At 53.6% G+C, this 27190-nt stretch overlaps 2 protein-coding genes across 3 annotated transcripts; one reads left to right on the top strand and one right to left on the bottom strand.

The window, feature by feature from the left end:
* Positions 1 to 3026: 3026 nt before the first annotated feature.
* RBPJL (recombination signal binding protein for immunoglobulin kappa J region like) lies at positions 3027 to 13744 on the bottom strand. The gene is made up of 12 exons (XM_059407693.1): positions 13723 to 13744; positions 12122 to 12230; positions 10666 to 10791; positions 9209 to 9279; positions 8923 to 9038; positions 8499 to 8673; positions 6246 to 6383; positions 5765 to 5874; positions 5313 to 5465; positions 3754 to 3909; positions 3530 to 3633; positions 3027 to 3442 (listed from the first exon to the last, which is right to left on the bottom strand). Exons 1-12 carry the CDS (start codon positions 13742 to 13744, stop codon positions 3169 to 3171), a joined length of 1554 nt encoding a protein of 517 aa, XP_059263676.1. The 3' UTR covers positions 3027 to 3168.
* On the top strand, positions 12116 to 24726 carry MATN4 (matrilin 4). 2 transcript variants are annotated; one of them, XM_059407086.1, is made up of 10 exons: positions 12116 to 12198; positions 14793 to 14906; positions 15809 to 16378; positions 17106 to 17228; positions 19144 to 19266; positions 19360 to 19482; positions 20770 to 21183; positions 21321 to 21473; positions 24180 to 24287; positions 24385 to 24726. In XM_059407086.1, exons 2-10 carry the CDS (start codon positions 14828 to 14830, stop codon positions 24441 to 24443), a joined length of 1752 nt encoding a protein of 583 aa, XP_059263069.1. In that variant the 5' UTR covers positions 12116 to 12198; positions 14793 to 14827; the 3' UTR covers positions 24444 to 24726. The 2 variants fall into 2 exon arrangements, with proteins under 2 accessions (XP_059263069.1, XP_059263070.1); XM_059407087.1 differs by lacking the exon at positions 19144 to 19266.
* Positions 24727 to 27190: the final 2464 nt, after the last annotated feature.

Here is a 27190-nt window from a genome sequence, read left to right as displayed (position 1 = left end):
GGCAACGTGAGCTGGTAAGCTAGGAGATTTTAGAACCGAGATTTTGACATTATTCTTGCTCTGAGAACCCCAGAGTCCCAGATTTAGCATCAAGAGTATAGTATTTAAATTAGGCTCTGCCATCAGCCTGTTCTTATTTCGTGGGTGGGCCTTCTCTCTGAGCCTGTTGCCTCCTCTGTAAAACTTGGAGAAATATGGACTAGAGCAAGGATTCTCAACCCTGGGGTTCTGATCCTGACAGTGTGAAAATGTTAAGATTAGGTTTTAAGACCCGAATAGTTATTGAATGAGAAGTAAATGAAAACTTAACTCTTGGGCGGGAAACAGTGCCACCTGCTGGCCTCACTTTGCACTTGCAAATCTCCTAATTGCCAATGCAACGCACAGCTCTTGGTATTTATTGAGCTCCACTCAAAGTTCAAGGTACGCTAGTGTGCCCTCTAGGACACAGCCATGAGCCTCTTTCCCCAGGAGCTCACAGTCTAGAAGCGACAATCGACATGTACATAAAGCCCTTTGATCCAGGGTGGGTGGCCACAGGGTCCCAGTGAAGTTCTAGGGAAACACGAGGTGGGGCCAGGGTATGTGAATTGTACAGTCATTCAAGTCTCCGTACTTAGCAGGGCCTGCCTTGATTTTTATGCTCCGGTGTCACTGTCTTAAATTCTTAATGTTTGAACAAGGTGCCATACCTTTTCATTTCTCCTTTCTCCCCCCTACATACTTTTTCATTTTGCACTGGGTCCCACCCGTAAGGTATGTAGCTAGCTGCTCCTTCCCTGGGGAAAGCTTAGAAGACGTGACCTTTGAGCTGGATTTGGAGAACAGCGTAGTAGGTGGAGGGAGAGGAAAGAAGAGGCCTATTCTAGTGTAAGAGACACGGTGGACAGGTGGAGCCCTTAGGCCTCCATGACAGAGAGGTGTGAGGGAAGTAGCTAGGGGATGGGTTACTAGGGGATGGGAGGAGTGGACAGGGAGGGGACAAGATGTCAGAGGGATTCAGGTTCGGGGCTAGGAGGACCTCCAAGCACAGAACAGCAGCTGGAACTCAAAAGACAGGCCAGGACTGGAGCTGTGAGGTCACTGACTTCCACGTGGGCGCAAAGCTGGGACCAAGGGCACCACTGTTCCCTGAGGGGAGTACAAAAGAAGACAGCTGCACTGCTGGGCCTGGGCTCTCAGGCCAGTCTGGGATCTTGGCTTCCAGGACTCCTGCCCTGTGGAGTGGCAGAGGAAGTCCTTGAGGGTAGAGCTGAATGGGCCCTCGTGCCCCAGTGCCCTGTGTGGTGCGCTGTGAAACTCAGTCTCCTACAAGTGGCTTTCCTTCTTCAACAGCATCACGGGGCCGTGAGAGCAAACTCTCGTGAGGCAGGCTCTCGAGTGAGGGCCATTTCCCATTCAACTTGTTCGCTGCATTCCTGGGCCAGGATGAGTTCTCAGGGGCACGAGGGCCCTTCAACAAGCTTCTCCTTCCTCGCCATAGCAGGTTTTAGCTGGCTGATGGCAGATAACAGAGCTTCCCGAAGACTTTGGGAGGTTTAAAGAGCAAAGGTCATCTCTTCCCCTTGGGAAATGGGCCCTTGCTCACAATTCAAGGAAGGGCCGAGAGGGGTAAGAGCTCTGAACCCGAATTGCAGATCAGTTGTCGCCACGGGGCCGCATGGGGACTGGTTGCTGTCTCTGGCACCCAAGGTATATCTATATCCTTGGTTCCAACAGCCAGAGCCAGGACCTGCCTGGTTTTTCTGCTTCCCTGTAAACCACAGAGTTGACAAAGTAGGGGCAGGTGGATCAGGATGGACTGTGATTTGGTCCCCAGACCCCATGCAGAGTGGCCTGGTTTTTGCCCAGTTGATCCCAGGAGTTCTGCCCGGAGTTGTCCTGTGTTTTGTATCCTGTGTTTGCCCCAGGCCCGGGGAGCATCTTTGCAAGGATTGGTGGGGGTGCATAGCTAGGAGGGTAACTCATCCCCAGAGTCAGCAGGTGGACCCTGGGGCAAGGACAGGAGCTCGGGGATGCTAGCTTCTTCTGAACACCATTGTTTCTCCAGAAGAGGTCAAAAAGGCAGGCTCTCTGTTCCATCAGAGTTGTGGTCCCTTCTTCTGTGGGTGTGAGGGTGGGAGGGAGTACCTGAAGCACCCCACTCCTTGGGGAGATGGGTCATGCAGATCAGACTCTCCCTTGGCGTAGAGGAATCCCCTGATCTGCAGGATTGCATCCCGCTGGACTTGCAAGACAAGTGCCTGTGGGGACAGTTAAGATGGCAAGACCTGACCACTGTCCCAGGCACTGAAGGCAGAGGCCAGAGAGCAGACACAGGCAAGGGTACTGTGCCTGGTCCAGCCATCGCCAGTTCGAGGAGGGGCAGATCTTTGGGTTCCAGGGTGGAAGCCGGCACTCAAGGGCAGGACCCTCACGCTCCAGGAGGGGCTTGGTGCTTCCCATGGGATCCAGTGTTCAGGATCGGACCTGGTGGTCCAGCAAGCACCTGCGCCAGGTGGGACTGCGTGTGCTGGGGGAGCCCAGTGCTCCAGGGGAGACCCGGTGCTCTAGGAGTGACCTACTGCTCCAAGCGGACCCCAGAGGTCCAGGCAGTTCCTAGTGACCCAGGTAAGAGCCAGTGCTGTGGGCAGGCCCCGGGGCTCGAGGCAGTTGGCATTCCAGGGCAGCTCTAGCACTCCAGGTAGGAAACGATGCTCCAGGGAGTATTTCAGGAGCCCACGCTCCATGCCTGCGTGGATGACACTACGTGTCTTCTCTTCAAGAGGAGACGCAACCGCTTGGGGGGTAAACACCCCAGACCTGACCTCTAAGAGTGTGTGAAATCCTAGTGAGACTTGGAGGAAGAGAGAGAGAGACAAAGTTGGAGCGATAGGGACACACAAGTAGGGAGCCATGCATAGTTACTCCAGGAGAGAGAGAGAGAGATTGGTTGCTTGATTTAAAGAGAGAGTCGGACAAACACAGGAAGAGCCACACTCGCGTCTGGACGCAGACACACAGCATCACTCAGGTCATGTCTTGTTGTATAGATAAAGATGAATGAGTGACAGTTTCAATGGCCAGAGCGTCCCCAGACCCAGGCTTTGGCCTTCACTTGGCAGCAAAGGAGCAGGGGCCAGGGCCAGGGAGCCAGAACACCGGCCCAGGCCGGCTGTGGGTGGGGACCTAAGTCTGGATGAAGAGGTGGAAGTTGGTGCGCGTGAACTCGTGGTGGATGCTCTCCAGCAGCGCGTCGGCGTCGGGGGCGGGCTCCGGGGCGCCCGGGGGGCCGGGCCTCGCGCTGTACTCCGGAGTGTAGGTGAAGGAGAAGGCGCTGGGGTAGAAGAGGCCGTCGGCGCGCACCAGGCTCACGGGCACAGTGATGGGTGTGCGCAGCCAGCGCCAGTCGCTGCCGAAGGCGGCTATGTCGGGCACAACGCACACCAGGGACCGCGGGCTCCTGGGGGTGGCACCGAGGTTAAGGCCTCAGGAATTCCGATGACGCGCACCCCCGTCCTCCGCGGCCCAAGGGAGGCGCCCGCTGTACCTGTACATGGTTTCCGCCTCCACGTCCCCGAACCAGACCTTGAGCCCCGAGTGGAAGTTCTCACCGTGGAGTTCCAGCGTGGCCACGTCGCCCCCACCGCTCAGCTGGGGGAGGAAGGGAGCGGGGTGCGGTGGCCGAGAGCCTGCTGCTCTCCCTCGCCAGCGCCTCCGCCGCACCCGGAGTCAGATCCCCGCCCGCCCACGGCCGCCAGCGCCCAGAGTCACCTCCAGGGTGCTGAGGAGGGGCACCGGAGTGACCGGCTCCCGCGTCCACGCCATGCTGGTGCTGAAGGAGAACTCCACCGCCTCGGTGCCGATGATGGTCCAGCAAGAGCTGTCGTTGAGCAGCGCCCTGTTTGCCTCCTTGGGGCAGGGGGAGGCCTGCGAGGAGACGAGGGAATGGTGGTCACCCGCATTGGGGGAGCCAGCATAGTGCCCGAGCCTTTGCATTCTGGGGTCCAGTCCTAGGCTCTGAGCTTTACCTACCCTGTGAGCTTGGACAAGACCCTGATGTTCCCAGAGGCAAATAAGTTCGCTGAACTAGCTAGTTTCTAATAGTCTATTTTCTTTTCTACTTGCTTATTTTATTTTTAAAAGATTTTATTTATTTATTTGACACACAGAGAGATCACAAGCAGGCAGAGAGGCAGGCGGAGAGAGGGGGAAGCAGGCTTCCTGCTGAGCAGAGATCCGATGTGGAGTTCTCTGCCAGGACCTTGAGATCATGACCTGAGCTGAAGGCAGAGGCTTAACCCACTGAGCCACCCAGGTGCCCCATTTTCTTAGGATTTTAGAATGTTATTTTTTAACATTGTGCAATTCTACTCTACATTTTTTTTATTTATTTATTTATTTATTTATTTGACAGAGGGAGTGAGAGAAATATCTCAAGTAGACAGAGAAGCAGGCAGAGAGAGAAGGGGAAGCAAGCTCCCCACTGAGCAGAGAGCCCGATGCGGGACTCGATCCCAGGACCCTGAGATCATGACCTGAGCCAAAGGTAGAGGCTCAACCCACTGAGCCACCCAGGCGCCCCTATTCTACATTTTTAAAAAATATATTTTATTTATTTGACAGACAGTGAGAGGGGACACAAGCAGGAGGAGTGGAGAGGGGGAAGCAGGCTTCCCGCTGAGCAGGGAGCCCGATGCGGTGCTTGATCCCAGGACCCTGGGATCATGACCTGAGCCGAAGGCAGATGCTTAACCACTGAGCCACCCAGGAGACCCCCCACACCATTCTACATTTTAAGAAAATTCTTTGGGAGGGATTATTGCTCAATAATAATGTTATTTTCTACATAATTATTTTATTTCAACATTCTATGACAATATTATTTTGGGAGTTATACTGCTTAATAATAATAATATTAGCAGTAATAATAATAGTAATTTTCCACATTCTATAATTCTACATTTGATCTTAGCCAAAAGGCCGAGAAGTGATCATTCTATAATTCTATGGCTTAACATTTTATGATTCTGATGCTCTCTGCACAATAATACTCAATACTATTCCTTATTGTGAATTTAAGTTTCGTTCTATAACCTTATCTCTAAACATTCTATGACTCTTAATATTCTCTGGGAAGAAGCATGACTCGATGATATCATTACTATTTTTTCTTCATTCTTGGATTCTGTCCTGATAGTCTGCGGTTCCAACATTCCATGGGAGGTAGTGTTGCTCAGTAAGCAGCAGCCGTGATGGTGATGATCTTATGACCTATGGTTTTCTGTGTTCTGGCTTTCTAGGATGCTTGGTGCCAGTACCCTACCCCTCACCTGGAATTGCACCACCTTGTCTGTGGCCAGGCATAAGTAAGTGCCCACCCCTCCGGGAGGATCACCAGGAAACTGGAATGCACACTTGTGCAGTTGGGAGATGGGCTCGTCCACGTCAAGGAGGGCGCACTGTTTGGCTACTTTGCGGATGATCTACAACGGAAGGGGAGCAGGGCAGTAAGGTGCTTGGATGGCCAGAGGCTGCCCTCCCAGCTAGCTTCCCGCTATCCAATAGCCATGCGGTCACTGGTAGGCTCCTCCTACCCTGCTCCACGCCCCGCCCACCCTTTACCTCCATCCCGCTCCACAAAGCCCGGATTATGCAGAGTGAGAACAGGTGTCTTTAGGCCTTGGGCTCTCAGCCTCTAGCCCTGCCCTTGTGGGTCACACCTTCCATATGCACCTGTGGGGATCCTTCCCTCTCCCCCCAGGAATGCCCTCTGTTCTCATACCATTGGAGGTAGTGTGATGCCTGTGACAGTACAGACAAGTTGCACTAGGGAGCCATAGCGGACGTAGCCTTCTCGAGGCGGAAAGTCCCCCTGAGAACAGTGTTCATCAGCTGGGGTGAAAAAAAGGGAAGGGAAGAAAATAAGGTTTCAAGATTTTGCCCCCAACCCTGCCCTCCTCGCCTCTAGCTCCAGCCCACTTCACACATGGGTCTTATGGGTGGGGTCGGCATGCAGTCCTGGAGGGGTCCTCTGTGGCTATCTTTAAAAATGTTTGCTCCTTGCTCCTCCTGCTTGAGAGGAGAGGAGAGGAGAGGGCTGGACATTGGAGCCAGAATGGCTTGGACCAGTCACAGACTCACTGGGAATTTGGGGCAAGCCTTCATTCCATGGGCAAAGTATACTTTTCTCAAGGGGTTATAGGGAAGGTGGAGTGAACTCATGCATGCGAAGTGCCCAGCCCCGGGCCTGCTGCTGTGGTTACCCAGGTGGAGTGTGAAAGCAGCCCACTGACGTGCGCTGGCCACAAAAGCCCCGTCCTCCACAGAGAGGTAGCGCGTAGACACGGTCTGGGAGCGCAGGCGGTTGAAGAGAGAGACCTTTGAGCCCGAGGATATGCACACTGTGAGGGGAGTTGAAATCAGCACCCAAGCCTGGCTTGGTTCCTTGTACTTGCCAGACAATTTCTGGTCCCCTGTCCCCTGTGTCAGTCCCCTTATATGCTCCCTGGCCTAGACACACTGGGCTGATTTTATGGTCATTTACCTAGCACCTGTGGTAGTCCTGCTTTTGTGCTTTTGTACTTTTGCCTGTTCCTTTTTTGCTGCCTGGGTATCCCAGCTCAGCAAGTAATATTACCAACTGTTCAGCAAGTGCCTTCTTTCGGGCGGGCACTGTGCTGGGTACTGGGCACCAAAGGGTGAATTAGACCCAGTTTTGCTCTGGAGGAGTTCACGTTCTCAGAGAGGAGGGACATATATATATAAAATTTCAAAATGATGTGGTAAGGCTGGGTGAAGGAGGGCATCCTGGAGGAGGTTATACTCTCAGCTGGGGAGCAGGAAGTAGGTAAGGGTTGCTGAGGGCCTTCGTAAGCAAAGACCATGTGGTGTGAGACAGCAGTGTGATCTTTCCAGGGCTTAGCACTGATCTCTTCCTGCTTATCACTCATGCTTAGAGCCATGGTTTTGTTTTCTGATTGAGCTCTGACCACCTGAGGAGAAAGCACTGGGTCATCTCCCTCTCTCGCCTGCTAGGCATACCGTAGGTGCTCAATTTATACTTAGTCCAAGTTCCCATCCATTGGATAATGATGATAGCTAACATTTGCTGTGTGTCAGGTACTGTTTTAAATGCTTTATACATGCTAGCTCACTTGATTCTCTCAACGGAGCTCTGGGGCACACATTATCTCCATTCAAGAGAGCTACCTTCTCCACATCGCAAGGCTGGCTGGTGCTTAGCGGAGTCAGGATTCAAACCCACCCATCCAGCTTCAGAATCTGCACTCCTAACCACCACACGATAGCACCTACCTGATACCAAGGGCCGGACAGAGCCTTGCCTGGGTCTGAGAGGTTCTACGGGGTTTTTTAATAGACAGAAAGTAAATATGATGGAGGGACAGGAGCTGGGCTCTGGAGGCACACTGACTCAAGTTCAAATCCTGGCTCGGTCTCTTCCTAGCTGGGCAATCTTAGCCGAGTCACCTGGATTGTCACCTGAATTGTGATAGGCCCTAGGAGTTCATAGGAGTTCATTACATGAATGGATGAATGTCCCAGAGCTCCTTTTCCTCATCCCTGACATAGGAACAATGATAGTACCCACTTCAGAGGGACACGATGAATATCAAATAGGATGATTCGTCTTAATGTTGTCCAGGAGAGCTCCACCTTTCCCTAGGTCTTCCCCCACCTCCCTGCCAGGGTAGAGGTGATGTCGTCATTGTTATTCAGCCCGACCCCCCTCTCAAAGCCCCCAGCCCTGGGATTTGTCACTTGGCATCTAGGGCAGTGCTTATTTCAAACTGTCTCTTTGAGAAGCGATGTGTGTCCTTCTCCCCTGCTAGGCGGTGGGTTCCTCCAGAACAGACACTTGTCCTTTCTTTACAGGGACGCGGCAGCTAGCACAGAGCCAGGCCTACATCAGGCACTGAATTGGTACTTTTGACTAAATTTCCGTCACTTTTAATTAATTTGTCTTGGGGCGCCTGGGTGGCTCAGTGGGTTAATCCACTGCCTTCAGCTCAGGTCATGATCTCAGTGTCCTGGGATCGAGTCCCGCATCGGGCTCTCTGCTCAGCAGGGAGCTTGCTCCCCCCCCCCCCCTCTGCTTGACTTTCTGTCTACTTGTGATCTCTCTCTGTCAAATAAATAAATAAAAAATCTTATAAAAAAAATTAAAAAAAAAAGTTCACCTTTAATTAATTTGTCTTTAGCTCAGTACCTGCCGGCCATTTTTGTCTGCTCTGGACGCCCGCTCCCGCCCCCTTTCCCAGGGTCTGGGCTCTGTCCCCTTTCCTCTCTGCTCTTGCTCCCCTAGTCCCCTAGTTTCTCTTTCTCGGACCTCCGCCGCACCTGCTCCCTCAGACCCCGCCCCTCTTTCTGCCCAGGCTCCACCTCCCCCGCTCTGGCCCCACCCCTCCAGTCTAGGCCTCCGTCCTCCCCAGTTCCGCCGCTCCAGACCTGGTGGCCTATCCCCGCCCTGCCCGGCGCTCACGCCCCGCACGGCTCACGGTCGGTGTTTTTCAGCGACTGCTTCTTCTGCGAGGGCTTCGAGATGACCTTGATGAGGCGGCTGTGGAAGGTGCCCAGCTCTCGGCCCCCTCTGTGCACCAGACGCAGCACCAGTCGGAAGTGCTTCCTCTTGTCTGCGTCCGAGATGTACAGGGTCTTGGCGCAACCGAATTCCTACGGGGTGTGCGGGCGCGGGACCGTCTTGTCCCAGCTCTCCGCCACCAGGTCTGCCCCATCAGACGTGACATGAAGCCCCACGATCCCAGCTCCCGGGCTCACCCTCGGGGCAGAACCCCGGTTCTCCCGCCTCTCTACCTATCTCTTGGCTTCTTCGGGGAGGGTGATGGGTGCAAATGACCCCTCCTCGCCGAGGGAGGGGCAGGGATGGGAGCAGGAATCGGCCCTTGTCCCGTGCGCTCTCACCCTGGAGTCCGGCTGCTCTTCGAAATTCAACTTTTGCGTCTCGGCGGCGCTGCCGGACGCGCCGTCCAGTCCCATGTAACCGCAGACCGTGGGCCCGGTTTCCCCTGCCTGGTGGGCTGGAAAGGGACGCGAGCGGGCTCAGGAAGGACTCAGGTGGCAGGCAAGCTGAGTCCTCGCCGCCAGAGGGCGCGGCGACACTGCGCCTGCGACCCGCCCGGCTCCCAGGCCCCGCTGTGCAGTCCCCCAGCAGGGGGAGGCGCCGGGCAGCTCAGGAGTCCGTCCTCACCTTGGCCCTGCACTGGCTTCACTCTCCAGCCGGGACCTGCGAGGTAGACACAGGGCGGGGGGCAGAAGAACCTGCGGAGACATGCAAACAAGCGCAGGACTCGCACGTCCGTCCCCCACTTGACCTTCTCTAGACTTCTCAAAGGCAGCATAAATGGGGCAGGATCCTTGATGGTTCCTCCAATTTTCCCACCGCCCTCCCGGGGCTTCTCCATGACCGTGGACCCCATTAACATCTGAACTTTCTTTTATCACTTCTTCCACTCAACCCATTAATCAGCCCTGTCTCCTCCACATTCAAAACATATCCAGAGGGGCGCCTGGGTGGCTCAGTGAGTTAAAGCCTCTGCCTTTGGCTCAGGTCAAGATCTCAGGGTCCTGGGATGGAGCTCTGCATCAGGCTCTCTGCTCAGCAGGGAGCCTGCTTCCTCCTCACTCTCTGTCTGCCTCTCTGCCTACTTGTGATCTCTGCCTGTCAAATAAATAAATAAAATCTTAAACACACACACACACACACCCAGAATCCAAGGGTCTCTTACCACCTCCACCTGAATCCCAACAGCTGTCAGTTTTGCCTGGACTGCAGCATCAGCCCTCCGCGGCTCTCTCCCCTTCCACCCCCCACCCCAACCTGCTTTGCACAAAGCAGTGGCACCGTCTTTTCCTTTCTTTAAAAGCCCTAGTCAATCATGATGCTTTTCTTTCTAAAACCCTTCGGTGGTTTAAATTCAAACTCCTCACATAATGTGGCCCCTGCTTTACCTCTCTGACTTTAATCCCTGTAACATCCCTCTCCTTTTCTATTTCCAGCCCCTCTGACTTCTTTTGCACCAGAATAGGCCAAGCTGGTACAGCTTCAAGGTGTGCGCATTTTCTTTTCTCATTAATGGGAGCACACTTCTCCTGGATTTTCTCCAGTCTGAGTCTTTTTTACGTTCGTCTCAGGTCAGCTGTCACCTGCTTAAAAGGCCTGCCCACCATCTTGACATTTCTAGCTCAAGTGTCCCCCCCCGCCCCCGCTTCAGTTTCTGCTACATTATGCTATTCTATCACTCTTCTAGCTTTTCTCACGATCTGGAAGGATCTTGATCACTGATCTGTGGGGAGTTTGTGGTCTGTCTCTTGCCCACTACAGTGAAGATGCCTTGAGAGCAGGGGCTGTACCTGGCACCTGGAGATGTTAGGTGCTGGGCCCAGTGCTGTCCAGCGAGTCTGGCACCTGATAAATGCCCACTAAGTCCTTGGTGAATGACAGAAGGAATGAATGATGGATGAGTGAGTGGGGACTGTGGAATCACAGGAGGTTCCAAAGTGGGAGCTAGTAGGGGCTGATGAAAAAGGCTAGTGATTGGCCAAAAGTTGAGCCCCGAGTCCTCCCCAGGGTTCTAAAAGGCACCAAACTGGGAGGCAAGCATAGAGTGGAAGGTGGCCGCTTGGAGGGGCTGCTGAGGCACCTACCGCTTCTCATTTCCATAGGACTTCTGGGCTACCTTGGCGTGCAGGATCCGCACAGTCTGCGCACCCTGTTGCTGCAGGCACTGGCGCACGCCTTCCCTCAGGACCATCACGCGCTCTGGGGAGGACCTGGGAGTGGGGGCAGGCCGGCGGGGCAGCAGCGATTGTTAGGGGAGAGCGGGCATGGACCCCAGCAAGCAGGTTGAATTCAATGCAATGCATGGGGGCAAAGGACTAATTTAGTTCTGCTTCTGACCCCCCACCCCACGCCCTCTTCACTGGGGATCAGGGAGGGGAAGCGTTAGGCAAGAGAGGGGATTTGGGTGTAAGTTTGGGTGTAAGTCATGGGTTAAATTCTTAGGTTGCCAGGTACTCAATGAGGCCAAACGGAACCCACCGCCCACCAGGACCACCCAGGCACCACTCCGCAGGTCTGGCGCTATGCCCGTGCCCCGTGCAGCCTGAAGCACTGCGTAGAAGCCCCAGCGGCACAAAGGCCACGCTGTGCCCACCTTGGGATGGAGACTGAGTATGGGAGGGTGCATGGTTTCCTTCCACTTTGAGGGGGCCCACCCCAGTGACATCTTGATGCGAGGGAGAAGAGTTTTGCTGGACCCCCGGGGCCCAGAGTGCTCTCTTGCTTGTCCTCAGAAGCTTGGAAACATGGAAGCCCCCCATCCCCCAAAGTGTCCCCAGGATTTTGGGGGGGAACATTTGAGTCCTTCAGGGGTCAAAGCACCCCTCCTAACCCCCTTTCTCCCAAGAGGAGGGGCCTGTTATTGTCGTAGCCTTCCTTCCCTTAATTACAGGACCTCCACAATCAAGGGACTGGGCCAGCCAGAGTCCAGCGGCCTGGGGGTTTTGGGGAGCGAGGGTGGTGGGCTGGCCCAAGGCTTGAGCAATCGCAGAGATACGATGGGGAAGTCTGCGGGGGCAGAGATTTGAGGGACCACCAGCGGATGGGGCCTGGGGAGCCATGCACCCTGCGGCCGCCCTTCTGAACCCTTCACCCTTGCGCAGGACCGGAGTCCGGGGCTTCTCCTTCCTCCTGGAGGGGGCAGCGGAGGGCAGGAGCCCGGCCGCGCCCTCGAAAGCGGGGCTCGGCAGCCGGCCGCGGGAGCCAGGCCCCGCTCCGCCCCTTGGGGCTCTACTCCGGGAAGGGCCTCAGAGGCTTCCGACACATTCCGGCGGCCGAGAACGGAGCCGCCCAGCCTCCCACTGGGAGCCGAATTCCGACCCCGCAGCTCGCGCCGCCGGCTCCCGGGGTGGCAGGCTCTGGGGCGCCGCGCTGGCCCCGCCCCAGCCCTCCGAGGAAAGGGGAGCGCTCGCTGCGGGTGGGAGGGGTCGCTGCCCGCGCTCCCCCTCCCCACCGCCAGCCCCGGGTTAAATGCGGCCGCCGCCTCGGCTCGCTCCAGCCGCCTGGCAGTCCCCACCTCGGGCACGCTGCCTGCGCCGTTACCTGGTCCAATTGCCCGGGAGGCTCCGCCCGTGGGCTCCGCTCTGCGGCCGCGCCTCCGAGCTGTCCGGAAGGCTCAGGTGAGTCAAAGGGCCTGGGGGCGCTGAGGGGTCTGCGGGGGAGCAGGCGTCAAGCCAGACCGGGCAACCGTGTTTTACCGCGCTGTACCACTGACGGAGCCCCCATCTGACTTGCGGTGCCCTTCGTCATTTCTGTGGGGTCCTTAACCAAGTTCAACCTCCACCAACAAGGCCACCATGGGTAGGGGGACTTCCACCCAATCGCCTCCCTCGAGGAACCGCCAAGAACGTCCCAGCGGTGTTTATTCTTCAGCCAACTCTTGGGGGGTTATTCACAGACCTCTCCTCCCTTTCGAGCCTGGTGTCCGCACCCTCAGGCATTTCTGAATCTTCCCAACTTTAGGATTAACCCCTCAGAGAAGCGCAGGGCTCTAGTGTCAGACCTGTCACTCCACTGCTGTGTGGCTTTGGGCAAGACACTAGTCTCTGGACCTTACTTCCCCCTCCGTGGAATGAGAGGGTTGGGAAGGTGATGGGCTTTGAGGCAGTCGCTATTTTAACTCTCTAGGATTTCTGGGGTGGTGGGGGGGGGCGACATGTGGGCTCAGGCCAAGAGCAGGATAAGGGGGAATCTTAATCAAGATTTGGGCCCCCGAGGCTTCTGCAGGTGGGGAAGAACGGGAGGTGACAAAGGTCCCTTCTCTTGGGCCCCTCACGCCCCAGAGGTGCTGGCCCTGGCTATGGCCCAAGCTAGGGAAGGCCTTCCGCACCCTCCAGTTTCCAGCGGCAGCTGACACATCTGGCTTACTCAACCTCCCACCACGGGCCCTGCCAGAGGGATTTTTGTTCTTCTACTAGGCCTGAAAGGCGAGGGCGGAGAGGATCTGCGCCGGAAAGGCCGCCTGGAGTGAGCGAGCTGTAGGCACCCGACCTTGCTCAGAATAGGCCCATTCACGGAATTGGGGGAGGGGGGTAGAGGGGCTGCGGTTGGGTTAAGGCAGCTGATCCCCTCTGCCAAGAAACGAGCAACAGAAAAACGGCTAAGGCAGGGGTGCCTGGGTGGCTCAGTGGGTTAAAACCTCTGCCTTCGGCTCAGGCCATGATTCCAGAGTCCTGGGATTGAGCCCCACATTAGGCTGTCTGGCTGTCTGCTCTGCAGGTAGCCTGCTTCCTCTTCTCTCTCTCTCTCTCTCTCTCTCTCTCTCGGCCTGCCTCCTGCCTACTTGTGATCTCTGTCTGTCAAATAAATAAATAAAGTCTTAAAAAAAAAAAAAAAGAAAAATGGCTAAGGCAGCTTCAGCATGGGGCGGGGGTGAGGCGGGGTACAGAGCAGTAGGAGTGGGGTACAGAGCAGTAGGAGGAGATGTAAGGAAGAGAGGTTTAATGACTCCGAGGAGTCAGGTTGCTAGGCAGCCAGGCAGCCCAGAAGGGAGAAGGGAAGCCAGGAGTCCCGGGTTCTAGTCGCAGGTTCCTTTACAGCTTGGCGGGCAGTCTTCTTGGGCCTCAGTTTCCCCATCTGTACACGGAAATCCTTCGGGATTATCAAGGGCCGTCGCCAAGGGCAGTGGAAGAGTGAGCGCTCACCTGTTGCCCGTACAGGGTCCATGGCCACACTCGGGCCCCACTCACCGCCCTCCGGGCTCATCCAATGCAGCTGTCCCCGGAACTCTGCGCGCCCCTGCTTCTTGGCCCTTGTGCGGGATATATCCTGCCCGGGGCTTATCTCCAAGGCCTCCGGGCTCCCGGCCACTGTTTGCTCTGGGCAGGGGCACCTGCTAGGCAGATGTGGGCTTCCCACGGCCACCTAGCCAACGCAGCCAGACCCAGGAAGACGCCCCCTGGCGGTCTCTCCTGAAAGCAGGAGGGAAGCGGAGGCGCCAAACTTGGTGGCGGGGTTTGGCCCGGATCGGTGCTGCGGGTCCCCAACCCTCACTGACCCGTGAAAGGGCGCGGCTCTCCCCGGCGGCCTGAGGCTTGGCGATGCATGTTTGAGTGTGTACATTCGTGTGTGCGCGCGCGTGCGTGTGTTGGAAGGACGGCCACGCAGAAGTGCCGTAGGTGAGGAGGGGAAGGGGGCGAGGAGGGGGAGTGGCTGGCTTTCGTCTGCAGAGGTTCTCCCGGGAGGAGGGCGCGCGGAGTGGAACACGCCGCTGGTTTGGGGAACCGCTTCAGCATAGGACTGTACCGTGGTGAACCACTTTCTTGCCAAGCGACTTTGGGTGCCGGAGTTTACCTTTTCTGTGACTGTTTCCTTATCTGTACAATGGGAACCGTATATAGAATTGCCAAGAGGATTAAATGTCCGAGTGCATAAGAAGCATTTAACACTGTGCTCGGTATTCAGAAAGGTCTTTTTTCTTTTTCATTTATTTTTGTTTTTGTTAATTTTTTGAGGGTCTTTTCTTTTTAAATGTTTTATTTTTAAAATCTACTTTCTATTTATTTACTATTCTGCAATTCGGCAGACTAGAATTCCTTGTATTGCCCAGCACTGTAAATGCAATATTTTTTTTATTATGACAAACTTCAAACATACACAAAGGTAGAGAGATTAGTTTAAAAAAATCCATAATTCTTCTCCCCCTCCAAGTGCCCATCACCCAGAATAAGAGTTCCGTAAACATTGCTTTGCTTTTTTTCTTTGTACCCTCCAGGCTCCAACACTTCTGTTCCCTGCCACTCAAGCGCCATGAGGGGCCTTCTGTGCTCGCCACTGCTCATGTTGCTGCTTTTTCTCCAGCCCTGGGAAACCCAGCTCCAGTTTGCAGGTGAGTGGGGCTCAGCCCTCACCAACAGGGGGAAGGGAGCAAAAACTGTTTTCCCTCTGCAGCCAGCTAGGTCTGCTGGGGAGAGAAAAAGCAAAGGTTCTGAAATCATAAAGGGGCTGGGTTCTAGTTCACAGCTTCCCCTCTCTGGGACTCAGGTTTCCTTACCTGTAGGATGTGGCTTAGAGGTGACAAAGTTGTGCTCACGCAAAACTGCCCATTGGTGTTTAATTTAATTTAATTTAATTTAATTTTTAAAAGATTTTATTTCTTTATTTGACAGACGGAGATCACAAGTATGCAGAGAGGCAGGCAGAGAGAGGAGGAAGAAGCAGGCTCCCTGCTGAGCAGAGAGCCCAATGTGGGGCTCGATTCCAGCACCCTGGGATCATGACCAAAGCCGAAGGCAGAGGCTTTATTTAACCCACTGAGCCACTCAGGCGCCCCTAATTTTAAAAAGTTAATTAAAAAATCAGGAGACTTCACATACAAATCCCGATTTGGGACTTCTCTTGAAAAATCCAAGGATCTGTTAACTTGGGGTCCACGTTTGGCCGTAGGAGGGATACGGGTGTCCGCCAGCCTAACCCAACCAGTTCACTCATTTATGTTACCTGCCTGATCCCTATAGACATTTGAGATTGCCATATCCCTTCACCTACTCCCGAATTGTAGAATACCTCTTCAGAACATCCCTAAGAGCTGTAGGATAGAGAATTGGGGGAAATCTGGCCCAGGCCCTTAGCAAATGCTAAGTGAATGTATCTAACTCGCATCTGCTAGGTTAATTCTGCGCTAAGCGCTGTGACCCCTGGGATGGCACCACTTCGCCCTGGGTTTCTTGGGGATCTCCTCCAAGATGAGGTTTTGCAGACCTAGGAAAGTCCTTCCTGATCTTCTCGAAGGTCCCAGGTGTCGGACGGGACCCCTGGATTTGGTGTTCGTGATTGACAGCTCGCGCAGCGTGCGCCCCTTTGAGTTCGAGACCATGCGGCAGTTCCTGGTGGGCCTCCTCCGCGGCCTGGACGTGGGGCCCAATGCCACGCGCGTCGGCGTGATCCAGTACTCGAGTCAAGTGCAGAGCGTCTTCCCACTCGGCGCCTTCTCGCGACGCGAGGACATGGAGCGCGCCATCCGCGCGCTGGTGCCGCTAGCTCAGGGCACCATGACCGGGCTGGCAATCCAGTACGCCATGAACGTGGCCTTCAGTGTGGCCGAGGGCGCGCGCCCGCCGGAGGCGCGCGTACCGCGCGTCGCTGTCATCGTGACCGACGGGCGGCCCCAGGATCGCGTGGCTGAGGTGGCGGCGCAGGCGCGCGCCCGGGGCATCGAGATCTACGCGGTGGGTGTGCAGCGCGCCGACGTGGGCTCCCTGCGGGCCATGGCGTCTCCCCCGCTGGACGAGCACGTCTTCCTCGTTGAGTCCTTCGATCTTATCCAGGAGTTTGGCCTGCAGTTCCAGGGCCGGCTGTGTGGTGAGTTAGGGGAGCCCTGGAGCGAGGCGCGCACTCCCCAGCCGCTTGGATGCGCCTTCCCTCCATGTAAATAACATTCCGTCCCGGGAGGCACCGCCCACTCCTGCGTTAGCTCCGCCCACCAGATGGTGGCTAGGCGCCGGGCTGCCGCAGGCTGTTTCAAATTCCAGCTCTGCCCACTTTTGCTTAGGCTTCGCCCACAAGAAACAACATTTAGTGTGCCTGCTCACCCGGATGAGCTATTGTGGTTTACCACAGGCCTAAGGTCAAACTCCAAAATCGCCCTCGACACAAAAAGCACCGCCTTTCGAAGCTGAGAACAATCGCCCACCCGAAAGAGCCAAGTCCCGCCCACATGGGCATGGCCCCGCCCACTGACACTTTAGTTCCTCCCACAATGCTGCAGGTCTGGCCTAGTCACGCCTTGAATTAATTCACCCACCTTGATTTAGTACCCCTCCACCTCCTCTGTCTTGTCCCTGAGCATTCCTGCCCTCTGTCACTGACGCATTTAGCCCGGTGACCCCTTCTGAGCCTATTCAGGGGAGCTACACAGGCCCTGTTCTTTCTCTAAGCCCTCCCATCTGGCCTGGCCCTCTCAAATGAGACTTGTCCCCTCTAAAGTTGTACTTGTGTTTGGTGCCTTCCTCTGACCCCACCCAGCCTTTTCTTGTTGGAGGGTTCTGCCCATCTGTCCCTCGCTGATTCTACTGTTGTGTGTCCTCAGGAAAGGATCTGTGTGCTGAGGGGGGACATGGCTGCCAGCACCAATGTGTCAGCACCCCGGGCACGTTCCACTGTGCCTGCAACCCTGGCTACCAGCTAGCTGCAGATAACAAGAGCTGTTTGGGTGAGAGCTGCCCCTGCCCCGAGTCTTCTGTGGCTCCCTATTGCTCCAGGATTAGACCAATGAGTCTGGAAGGGCTTTTGGAAGTAGAAGTTCAGTGCCCTTACTTTATGGGTCCAAGAAAGGGACAGTATTGCCTGCAGCCACACAATTCCTTGATGAAATCTTGACCCACACAGTTAAGTGTGCTTTTTACATCATTCTTTCCTTTATTTCAGCCTTGTCTCCTCCTGGCCTCCCAAACTTGTTTGTGAATTCTCACATGGATATCTTCTTACTGTTTCTGTTACTTAGACACTCCCTGGTGCGGTCTTCAGTTAGGGTCTCCATACTCCTCCCTACACCTCTATATACACTGTTCATTTCTGCTTCTGCATCTCAGCTCTTTCTGAGCTGCCCTTGCTACTTCTTTCTGCAAATGCTTCAAGGCTTGGTTCTTCATTTTTGTCTTCTGAAAAGCTATGGCACACTATGCCTTCCTTAGACAAATGGAATTTGCTTTTTTGTGTGTATGTGTGTCCACTCCTTTGATCATGATGGCAGCTACCATTCACAGAGTACCGATTTAGTATTAGACAATGCACTTGAAGCTTTCCATATATCAACTCTCAGTCTCATGACAACTGGGGAAAAGAAGTCATGTGTTCCCAATAATGCAGATGTCAGCTGGGGTCTTCTTATTTCCAGAACTTAGAAAAGGCTGCCGTGAAGCCTCATGTGATGACTTTTGAACATTTGAATCATTCCCCAACATCTCTGGGAATTCCCCAAGTGCTTACATTCTATGGTCACCTCTCGTTCTGAACTTCTGGGTCCTCACTCAATTTATCAACCCGCACATGCTTTTCTTGTTTTATGCATGTAAATCAGCCTCTTCTTTGATTTGCACACTCGTGCACACAAGGACACGTGTGTGTACATGTAAGTTGTGCATATGTCCATTTTACTAAAGATGGGGGTGGACAGAGGTGTGAGTTACATCTAAGTAAATTCAAACATACACACATGAAACAAACACCCACTATTAATAATTAAATATTAGACACCCTTGATCCCCAAAGTCCTGTTGCCCCATTAGAAGTGATTTTTCACTGGCAACCTCAGTCCATGCAGGAACTCATGCTCACTCTCTCTCTCTCTTGTTCATCCTCTCTCCACTCCCATCTTTTTTCTAGGAACCCCAAATTCTCACTTTTTTCATGCACGACAATCTGTATCTCCCCAGTTCCTATTTTCCAGCTCAGCTCTGGGCTATCTTTGCACATCTCAACCATCAAGATACTCAGCAGGCAATAATAGTTCACCCTCCTTAGAAGGAAGTTGTAAATAGCAATTGTTCTCTTCCATTATATTCCCATTTTGCAGATGGAGAAATGGAGGCTCAGTAGGTAGTGGCAAAGCCTGGTCCACCTCTGCATCAGTGAGCATCTTGAGGGCAGGGGCTCTGTCTTCTGCAATTGTCAATTCTGGTTCTTATGCCTGGCTTAGTAAGGGGCACATTAGGAGGCAGCTGGGTTTTGAGTCAGGAGAGCCACCTGGCCCACTAGGAAATCGGAGATGCCTGGGTACCACCCCAGACTAATTAAGTCAGGATCTTGGGGGGTTGGGGTCCAGGCATAGGTATTTTTTTGAAAAGCTCCTCCAATGACCATTCTGTTGGGGCTGAGAAGTGCAGCCCCTTCCAGGGCACGTGCTGACCTCACCTCTTCCTCAGCCGTTGACCTGTGCGTTCAAAGGACCCACGGCTGTGAGCATCACTGCATCAGCTCCCAGGGTCCTATTTCTGTCGCTGCCGAGCTGGCTTTGTACTCCAGCAGGACCAGGGAGTGAGCAAGCCCCACCCCTTGCATCCTGGACTGAGGTCCGTGATGGCTCCAGTCAGAAGCGACACCTTGTTCTTGCTCTTCCTTCCCACCAGTCGTTGACCACTGCAGCTTTGGGAACCACAGCTGCCAGCATGAGTGTGTTAGCACCTTTGGTGGGCCAGAGTGCTACTGCAGAGAGGGCCACGACTTGCTGCCCGATGGGAGGAGCTGTCAGGGTGAGGAGGGGTCTCTTGCGTTTGTGCAGAGGGGCAAGGGATCTTGGCTGGCGGAGTCCACCTTGATCCATCCTGACTCATCTCTCCTTGAAGCCCGGGACCTCTGCAATGGTGTAGACCATGGATGCGAGTTCCAGTGTGTGAGTGAGGGCCTCTCTTACCGCTGCCTGTGCCCTGAGGGCCAGCAACTCCAGGCAGATGGCAAGAGCTGCAACCGTGAGTGATGAGTGGGAGGGTGTTCTGTCTGCCCCCCCCCCCCGCCTTCCCCCACCCCCCTCTCCCCGCCCACATTATGAGCATCCTTGATTCTGTGGCTCAAGGGTGTGCTGGGAATGTGTGAGTGTTGGTGATGGTGGGGTGGGGGGTGGAGGGCGTGCTGTATCCGGCCTCCATCTCTTTCCCCTCAATCCTCTACCCTGCTGTCATGGTTAATATCAAAAATACACATTTGCTCCTATTTCCTCCTCGCTCGAGAGTCTTCTGGGCTTGCCAGTGCCTACCCCTGGATGCAGATGCCTTATCCCTGAGTTTTTCAGATGGTGGGTGCAGACACCTTAGTGAATAATGAAATCAAATTAAATTTTTTTAAAGGAGAAAACAGCTTACTGCATGTGGAAAGAATAACTATTGTTTCATGAAATTTAATTATACGTGCGCATCCGAAGGGTATCCTGTTGTACTATTATTGAGACTGTGGGGTGCGATCAAAATTTTGAAACCACTGCCTCGCCTCATCTCAACCTGGTCAGCAGGTCTCCTAGCACACCTGTTCCTCCTGGAAGAACAAATCAGATGTTACCACCTCCATGCAACCTTCTTGCCCAACTCCAGGAAGAGAGAATTATTCCTACCTTGGGCTCCCTAAATGCCCCTCTTCTAGCACTTTCCTTGGCTGTAGCATAGGGCATGTCTGACTGCTCTGTTCTGGCCTGATTTCCTTTGGATCCCAGTTATGTTAATTTGTTGTTGTTACCCCCTTCAGGGCCTAGCGAAGTCTCCAGTTCAGAACAGGGGAGGTAACTTTGTAGAGTGATTTAGGAGCATGGGTTTTGGGATCAGACCGAGCTGGCTTCAAATCCTGCTCAGTCACTATTAGCTATGGAGTCTGGAGCAAATTATCCTTCAGAACCTAAGGTTATATAAAGTGGGGATAATACCTAAGATTATTGGGAGGATTGAGAAAAAAAATATATGAAGCACCTAGCCCAATTCCTGGCACACAGTAAGCTGTCGAATAATAATGTTTTTGTTTTTATTTATTGTTGTGATTGTTTATATATTAACAACATATGTTTTTCAATGTATATTATTTTGATAAATTTATTATTGTCATAAAGTTTTATTAATTTATTATTATTACCATTATTATCTAGTATAGTGCCTGGCACAGGAAGGACTTCGCACATGGTACCTGTTATGTAATAAATGTGAATGACCAGGTGGGTAGAGGGCAGCTGCCAGCACAGGATCGGGCCCCCCGTTGAAGCTCTTCTCACCTTACAGGGTGCCGGGAAGGCCACGTCGACCTGGTTCTGCTCGTCGATGGCTCCAAGAGCGTGCGCCCGCAGAATTTCGAGCTGGTGAAGCGCTTCGTGAACCAGATCGTGGACTTCCTGGACGTGTCCCCCGAGGGCACGCGCGTGGGGCTGGTGCAGTTCTCGAGCCGCGTGCGCACCGAGTTCCCGCTGGGCCGCTACGGCACCGCGGCCGAAGTCAAGCAGGCGGTCCTGGCCGTGGAATACATGGAGCGCGGCACGATGACGGGGCTGGCGCTGCGTCACATGGTGGAGCACAGCTTCTCCGAGGCGCAGGGCGCACGGCCCCGCGCCCTCAACGTGCCTCGCGTGGGTCTGGTCTTCACCGACGGCCGCTCCCAAGATGACATCTCGGTGTGGGCCGCAAGGGCCAAGGAGGAAGGTGGGCTTGCGCGGGACGCACTGGCCTGGGGTTAGGTGGGATGTGGAAGGCTGGAAGGCGGTCTTAACTGAGGCCTGGGGCGCCCCCTGTGTCTCTCCATCCCCCCCCACCCCGCCCCGCAAACCCCGACCCTGTAGGCATCGTCATGTACGCTGTGGGCGTGGGCAAGGCGGTGGAGGAGGAGCTCCGGCAGATCGCCTCGGAGCCCGCAGAGCTGCACGTGTCCTACTCCCCTGACTTTGGCACCATGACGCACCTGCTGGACAACCTCAGAGGCAGCATCTGCCCGGGTGAGCGCATCTGACTTCTCTCAGTGCCCAGCCTCCTAGCTTCCTCTCTCCTATCCAGCCCTGTTCCCTTGGTAGAGTTATAGCTAGGGGTCGGACTCACTAGTTAGACCCCTGTTACTCCAAGTGTGGTCCCTGGACCAGCGGCAGACTTGTCACCTGGTGGCTTGTTAGAACCGCAGCATTTCCAGAGCTCTCCAGACCGAAAGAATCAGATTCTGTACTTTAACCAGACCCTTGGGTGATTCCCAAGGACGTCAGAGCTAAGCACTAGACAGGGCTGGCTTCCTGCCCCTCACATTAGTGGGTGTTCACAGTAGTCTGAGGAAACTTTTTCCAAGGCATGCCAGAGTCCTTGCTAGCAGAGTCACCTCACATGTTCTTTTATGACGTGTTGGAATTCAACTACAGGGAGCCGGAAAAGTGACAGGACTGAGTGTTCCAAGTCTGCAAAGACATGTATTTTTTATTTTTTAATTTTTAATTTTTTTTACAATATCGCCCATAAATTCAGTCCCTCTACTTCATCTGGTGCTCAGTTGAAGAAAAAAGGACCAACTCTCTATGTGGAGGAGAAGCGGGCTGTTGAACCTGTGTACTGTACTTCACAGATCATATAGGGAACTTCTCGGGGGTAATTTTTACCACAGAGTCTTCAGACTCTAACCCAGGCCAGATGTGACTCTTTCACATTACCAGGCCCCTCCAGAGCTAGGTTCAGTAGCTGGCCTAGTTGGGCTGGCCTAGAGAATCTGTAGTTTAAAAAAAAAAAAAAAAAACCTTTAAAAATATATATGTACATACACATACATACATTTATAAAATACATATGCATATACATATACATAAAGTATACACATGTAAACACCCAGGGGTATGTCTGTGCATATACATAATACACATACACAGCTACCTCCCTCTGTCCCTCTTCCTCTCTCTCTCCAGGCTAACTCTAAGAATTCGCTAGAGTATTGTGGAAGCACTGGATTAGCTGCTCTGTCAGGGCCCTTCCAGTCCTGACGCTTATGTCCCCTGCAGTGTGACTTTGGGCAAGTTACTTAACCTCCACCCCTACCATAACTTCCCTCTCCTGCAACAGGGGTGCCCTGGCTGCCCAAGCTTGCTTCCAGCTCTAAAATTCTAAGAGAAATCTGGGGTCCGTGGTAAGGCTCTTCACCAATTGGCTGTGTGATCCTGGGCAGATCTTCCCCTTTCTTTGGCCCCTGGTTTCCCCAGCTGTGAAGACAGGCATCTTTGCAGGACCTTATCAGTACCATTGATACAGCAATCTGCTAAGAGTCCAACTAGACTAAGAAATTGCTCTTAAATCATAAGAACAACTCTTTTGTGAAGGTATTGTGCTGTTATATGAGAAAGGGCACCCATTTACAAAATTTTGGTGAATCTAAGATACCGCCCATTATGACTTCCCATTATTTTATATATTGCTAAAAAAACAAAACAAAACAAAACAAAACAAAACAAAAAAAACACAGGTGCCAGATTTAATTGTAAGGCACATATTTTGATTTCAGGAATGTTGAAGTGTGTGTGGAAATAGAGTTGCATCACTGGTTTTTGTTTGCTTGTTTGGGTCAGTGGTTTTTATTTTTATTTTTTTTAAAGATTATTTATTTACTTATTCGAGGGAGAGAGAGAGCACGAGTGAGAGGTAGACACAGGGGGAGAAACAGTCCTTGATGATCAGGGAGCCTGATGCAGAGTTCGATCCTGAGATCATGACTTGAGGCGAAGGCAGATGCTTAAAATAACCGACTGAGCCACCCAGGGACCCCTGGATCAGTGTTTTTTAAACATCAGTGTGGAGGGTTTAAAACACCATTTGCTGGACTCCAACCCTAGAATTTATGACTCGGTAGGTCTGAGGTGGAGTCTGATAACTTGCATTTCTAATAACTTTCTAGGTGGTACTGATGGTGCTGGTCCAGGGACCACACTTGGAGAATTACTGGTCTAATTGAAATACACAATAATGTATATACTTGAACTAGGCAATAAACTAGATCTTCTCTCTCTAATAAGGTGGAAACACGTGCCCACTTAAATTACTTTTAAAAGTTCAAAATTTTAGTTCTTTAATCACATTAGCCACATTTCAAATGTTAAATAGCTGCACGTGTTTTGTGGGTATGCACTGGGCAGACCAGAGACAGACGATTCCCATCACCGCATGAAGTTTCATTTGGAAAGTGCCACTGTCATTTGGACTCTCCCTACTCAAAGTGTGGTCCCCAGACCAGCAGCACCAGCATCCCTCGGTAGCTAATTAGAAATGTGGAGTCTCAGCACTTTGACCATTCAGAATCAGAATCGGTATTTTAACAAGATCTGGTGATTGCACAGAGCACAAAGGTTTGAGAGATACTCTTCAAAGATGTTCACACACGCGCGCGCGCGCACACACACACACACACACACACAGTCACACACCATAGAATCCTCAGCACCACCAATAAATAGGTTTCCCACTGTACCCATTTTTACACACAAGGAAACTCAGGCTTAGAAAGGTTGCGTGAGTTTTGCAGTATTCACGCCTGCCTAGCTGGTATTCACCCCAGGTCTGTTTGAATCCGAAGCCCACATACTCAGCCACAGGCGGGTGCAGGTGTATCCGAGGCCCTTGCCAGGGCCGGCTCGTCCTCCTGCAGATTCTCATTCCCCTGACTTTCTGTGCCCTGCTGGCAGAGGAGGGCATCAGCGCGGGCACAGAGCTTCAAAGTCCCTGCGAATGCGAAAACCTCGTGGAGTTCCAGGGCCGCACGCTGGGGGCGCTCGAGAAGCTGACGCAGAACCATATCCTTTGAGGGCGGAGGGGAGGGGAGGGGGGCCGGGCTGGAGCGCAGGGGTGTAGGAACCCCCGAGACCCCCAGCGGCTTCCTTAACCGCTCACTGGCCCAGCTGACGGCGCGCCTGGAGAATCTGGAGAACCAGCTGGCCACCCAGAAGTGAGGGCCGCCGGTGGCTGGGAGCCGGGCAGGAGCGCGGCCCCGCGGACTGTGCCTTCGGGGCGCCGTCGGGGCACCGGGGGGAGCCCCCAGGACTTGGGCTCTCGAGAAGGGGGCGCTGGCGGGCTCCCCGGCGCTGCGCTGGAGCTGGCCTCGCCTGGACCAGAAGCCGGACTGCGGGGGACCGAGGGGGCGCTACGTCCGCACGCCCTCGCTGCGTGCTGCGCTCAGTTCTTTGTTGGATTTCCTTTATGTTTTTTCTTTTAAAAAAATTTTTTTTGTTGTTGTTTTGTTTCCACGGGGTCGGTTTGTGGGTCTTGCTTGGCCGCCAGGGGGAGGGGAGGACAGACGGAGCGCGCTCCGGCGGCGCCGGGGCGGCGGCTTCTTGGAGAAAGGCGCATTGTGCGGGGGTCGGGCTCGGGGGCAGGGGGCTGAGCGCTGCTTTCCCCCTTGTTTATTCAGCGGCGAACAGACGGCTCCTTATGTGGGCTGCGGGGAGGGCGGAGGGGCTCAGCGCGCACCCTTGGGGTTTGAGCAGGACTGCGCCCCTCCATCCCCCAGCGGATGGAGCGCTTCTTTCTCTGGCCGTGCTTCTCTACTGGTGACTCCAGATTGGGCTGAAAAACTGCTAGAACTGGGTTGGGGAGTCGCTGAACTCCTAAATGGACGGGATGGGCAGTTAGGGTGAGTGTCGCTTGGATACCTCCCTCCTCCACTACGAAGGAAGAAGAGAAGGTATCAGCCAGGATTTCTAGCCAGAGCAGCTGCTCAGGCTGTGACCCGCCCTCTTCACCCCTCCCCCGCACCCCATAAACAAAAACAAAAGCCAACCCTCTATCAGGAGAGAGCCCAGGTGCATATAAGAAATTGCTAAGACTAAAATACTCCAGTTCTCCAGATTTTGGCCATTTACTCTGGGTTTGTTTCCTTATCTGTAAAATGGGGCTTGAAATTGTTACCCCCAGGCATGATGGTGAGAATGGAGGAAATTATTCCAAGGCATCTGAACTGTGCCTGGTACGTTAGGCCCTCAATTAATGGTAGCTATTAATCTTAACAAGAGTTAACATATTTTGTCTTGGGCATTACTCCAAGTGATTTGCAGATGTTTCCATTTTATCCTCAGACAACCTTATGAGATAGGAATTATCGCCTTTATTATCCCCATTTGATAGGGAGGAAACTGAAGCATAGAGAACTTAAGTAAGTTTCCCAAGGTCACAGAACTACTAAGAAGCAGAACCAAGGTATATTAGTTTCCTGTGGTTGCCGTGACAAATTGTCACAAATTCAGTGGCTTTACACAACACACATTAATTACCTTATAGTTCCGGAGTTCAGAAGTGTAAAACAGGCAGGCAGGGCTGCATTGCTTCCGAAAACTTCTGTTTTCTTGCCTTTTCCAGCTTCTAGGAGCTCCCGATTTCCTTGTTTTGTGGCCTGGTGTCACCTCACCTTCTGGCATCACACCTCCTTCTGGGACTCTGACCCTCCTGTTTCCATTTTACAAGGACCCTTGTGATTATACCCAGATAATCCACACTCTCTCCATCTCAATCTCTGACTTCATCACTGCTGCGAAATCCCTTTGCCACATCAGGTGACATAGTCACATGTTCCAGAGACTAGAGTGTGGACATCTTTGGCGGGGGAGGCGTGGTTGTTATTCTGCCTACACACGGGTCTGAAGCCCCACACATTGACCTCAGAGCAGACCTCTGAAGCACGTCGATGCCCTGCACATTGCTAGGCTTGAAGGGGGGGAGAAACATAATTGAGAAAAGCCCATGGTGGGGACAGGTAGCTCACCCCTGAGGCAGTGAGGTGCCCCCGACTATCCCTGCAGCAGAAGGAGGGACCTTCAGGTGAGAACATGGAGCAGGTGTGTAAGGGCAGGTAAGCTGAAAGAGATCCTGGAGGAGGAGGCCCGGAACCCAGACCGAATTCATGGCTGGAGTTTCTGCATGGCACACGCCGGTGGGTCAGGGGTGACTGGAGTATGGGGGAGTAGGATGACTGAGATCTTCCCCACAGGTGAGCTGAAGTGGCACAGTGCCAGGCATGTGCTCATTGGCACACCAGATCTAGAGGACGGGATTGCTTGCCCAAAGTCATGCAGTGAGAGAGCCCCAGCCGGATGAGGCAGGAACCTGGGGATTTTGATTAGAAGCGAGTCCTCAACAGATGAGGGGAGCACTGAGGGCACAGGGTGGCTCCCTCCTTTACTCCAGCCCAGCACCGGCCAGGACCGCCTTCTCTGGCTTTTCTTTCCTCCCCGGCTCTTTCCCCCTGTAGTCTCCCTAGTGGCCACTGGATGGCGCCCGGAGCTCTGACTTGGAGTTGGGTCTCAGAGCCCTAATTGGCGCTTGGCACCTGGCTCTTGGCCTGATGAACCGAGCCTGCCCTTCCATAAGTTCCTCCTTTCCTCTGAGACCTCTTCCTCTCTCTGGAAGACCCACAACCCCAGCCTAAGAAGCTGCTTCTGTTCCTCAGGCATTGGCCATAGACCGGCCCGGCTACTCAGCAGCTGTGTGTCGGTGTTGACAGCTGTTGGTTCCCTTGCCCATCTCCCAACTCGCCCTCTCTCATTTCCCTTTCCTCTTCTCCCCTCTACCCTTTGGATAAGAACGAATGTCCCACAGATGGATAACTAGCCCTTGCTTCTTTGTTTGCACCTGCCTCCTTTAAAGGATCGAAGACTTACAAAGGGCTCATTGGTTCAGCAAAACAAATATCCATCAACCCAAGAAC

Source organism: Mustela nigripes, chromosome 7 (genome assembly GCF_022355385.1).
Source record: "Mustela nigripes isolate SB6536 chromosome 7, MUSNIG.SB6536, whole genome shotgun sequence".
In the NCBI taxonomy this organism is placed as follows: Eukaryota; Metazoa; Chordata; class Mammalia; order Carnivora; family Mustelidae; genus Mustela; species Mustela nigripes.
Note: the sequence above shows the minus strand (reverse complement) of the source record. Positions and strands in the feature narration are given on the sequence as shown.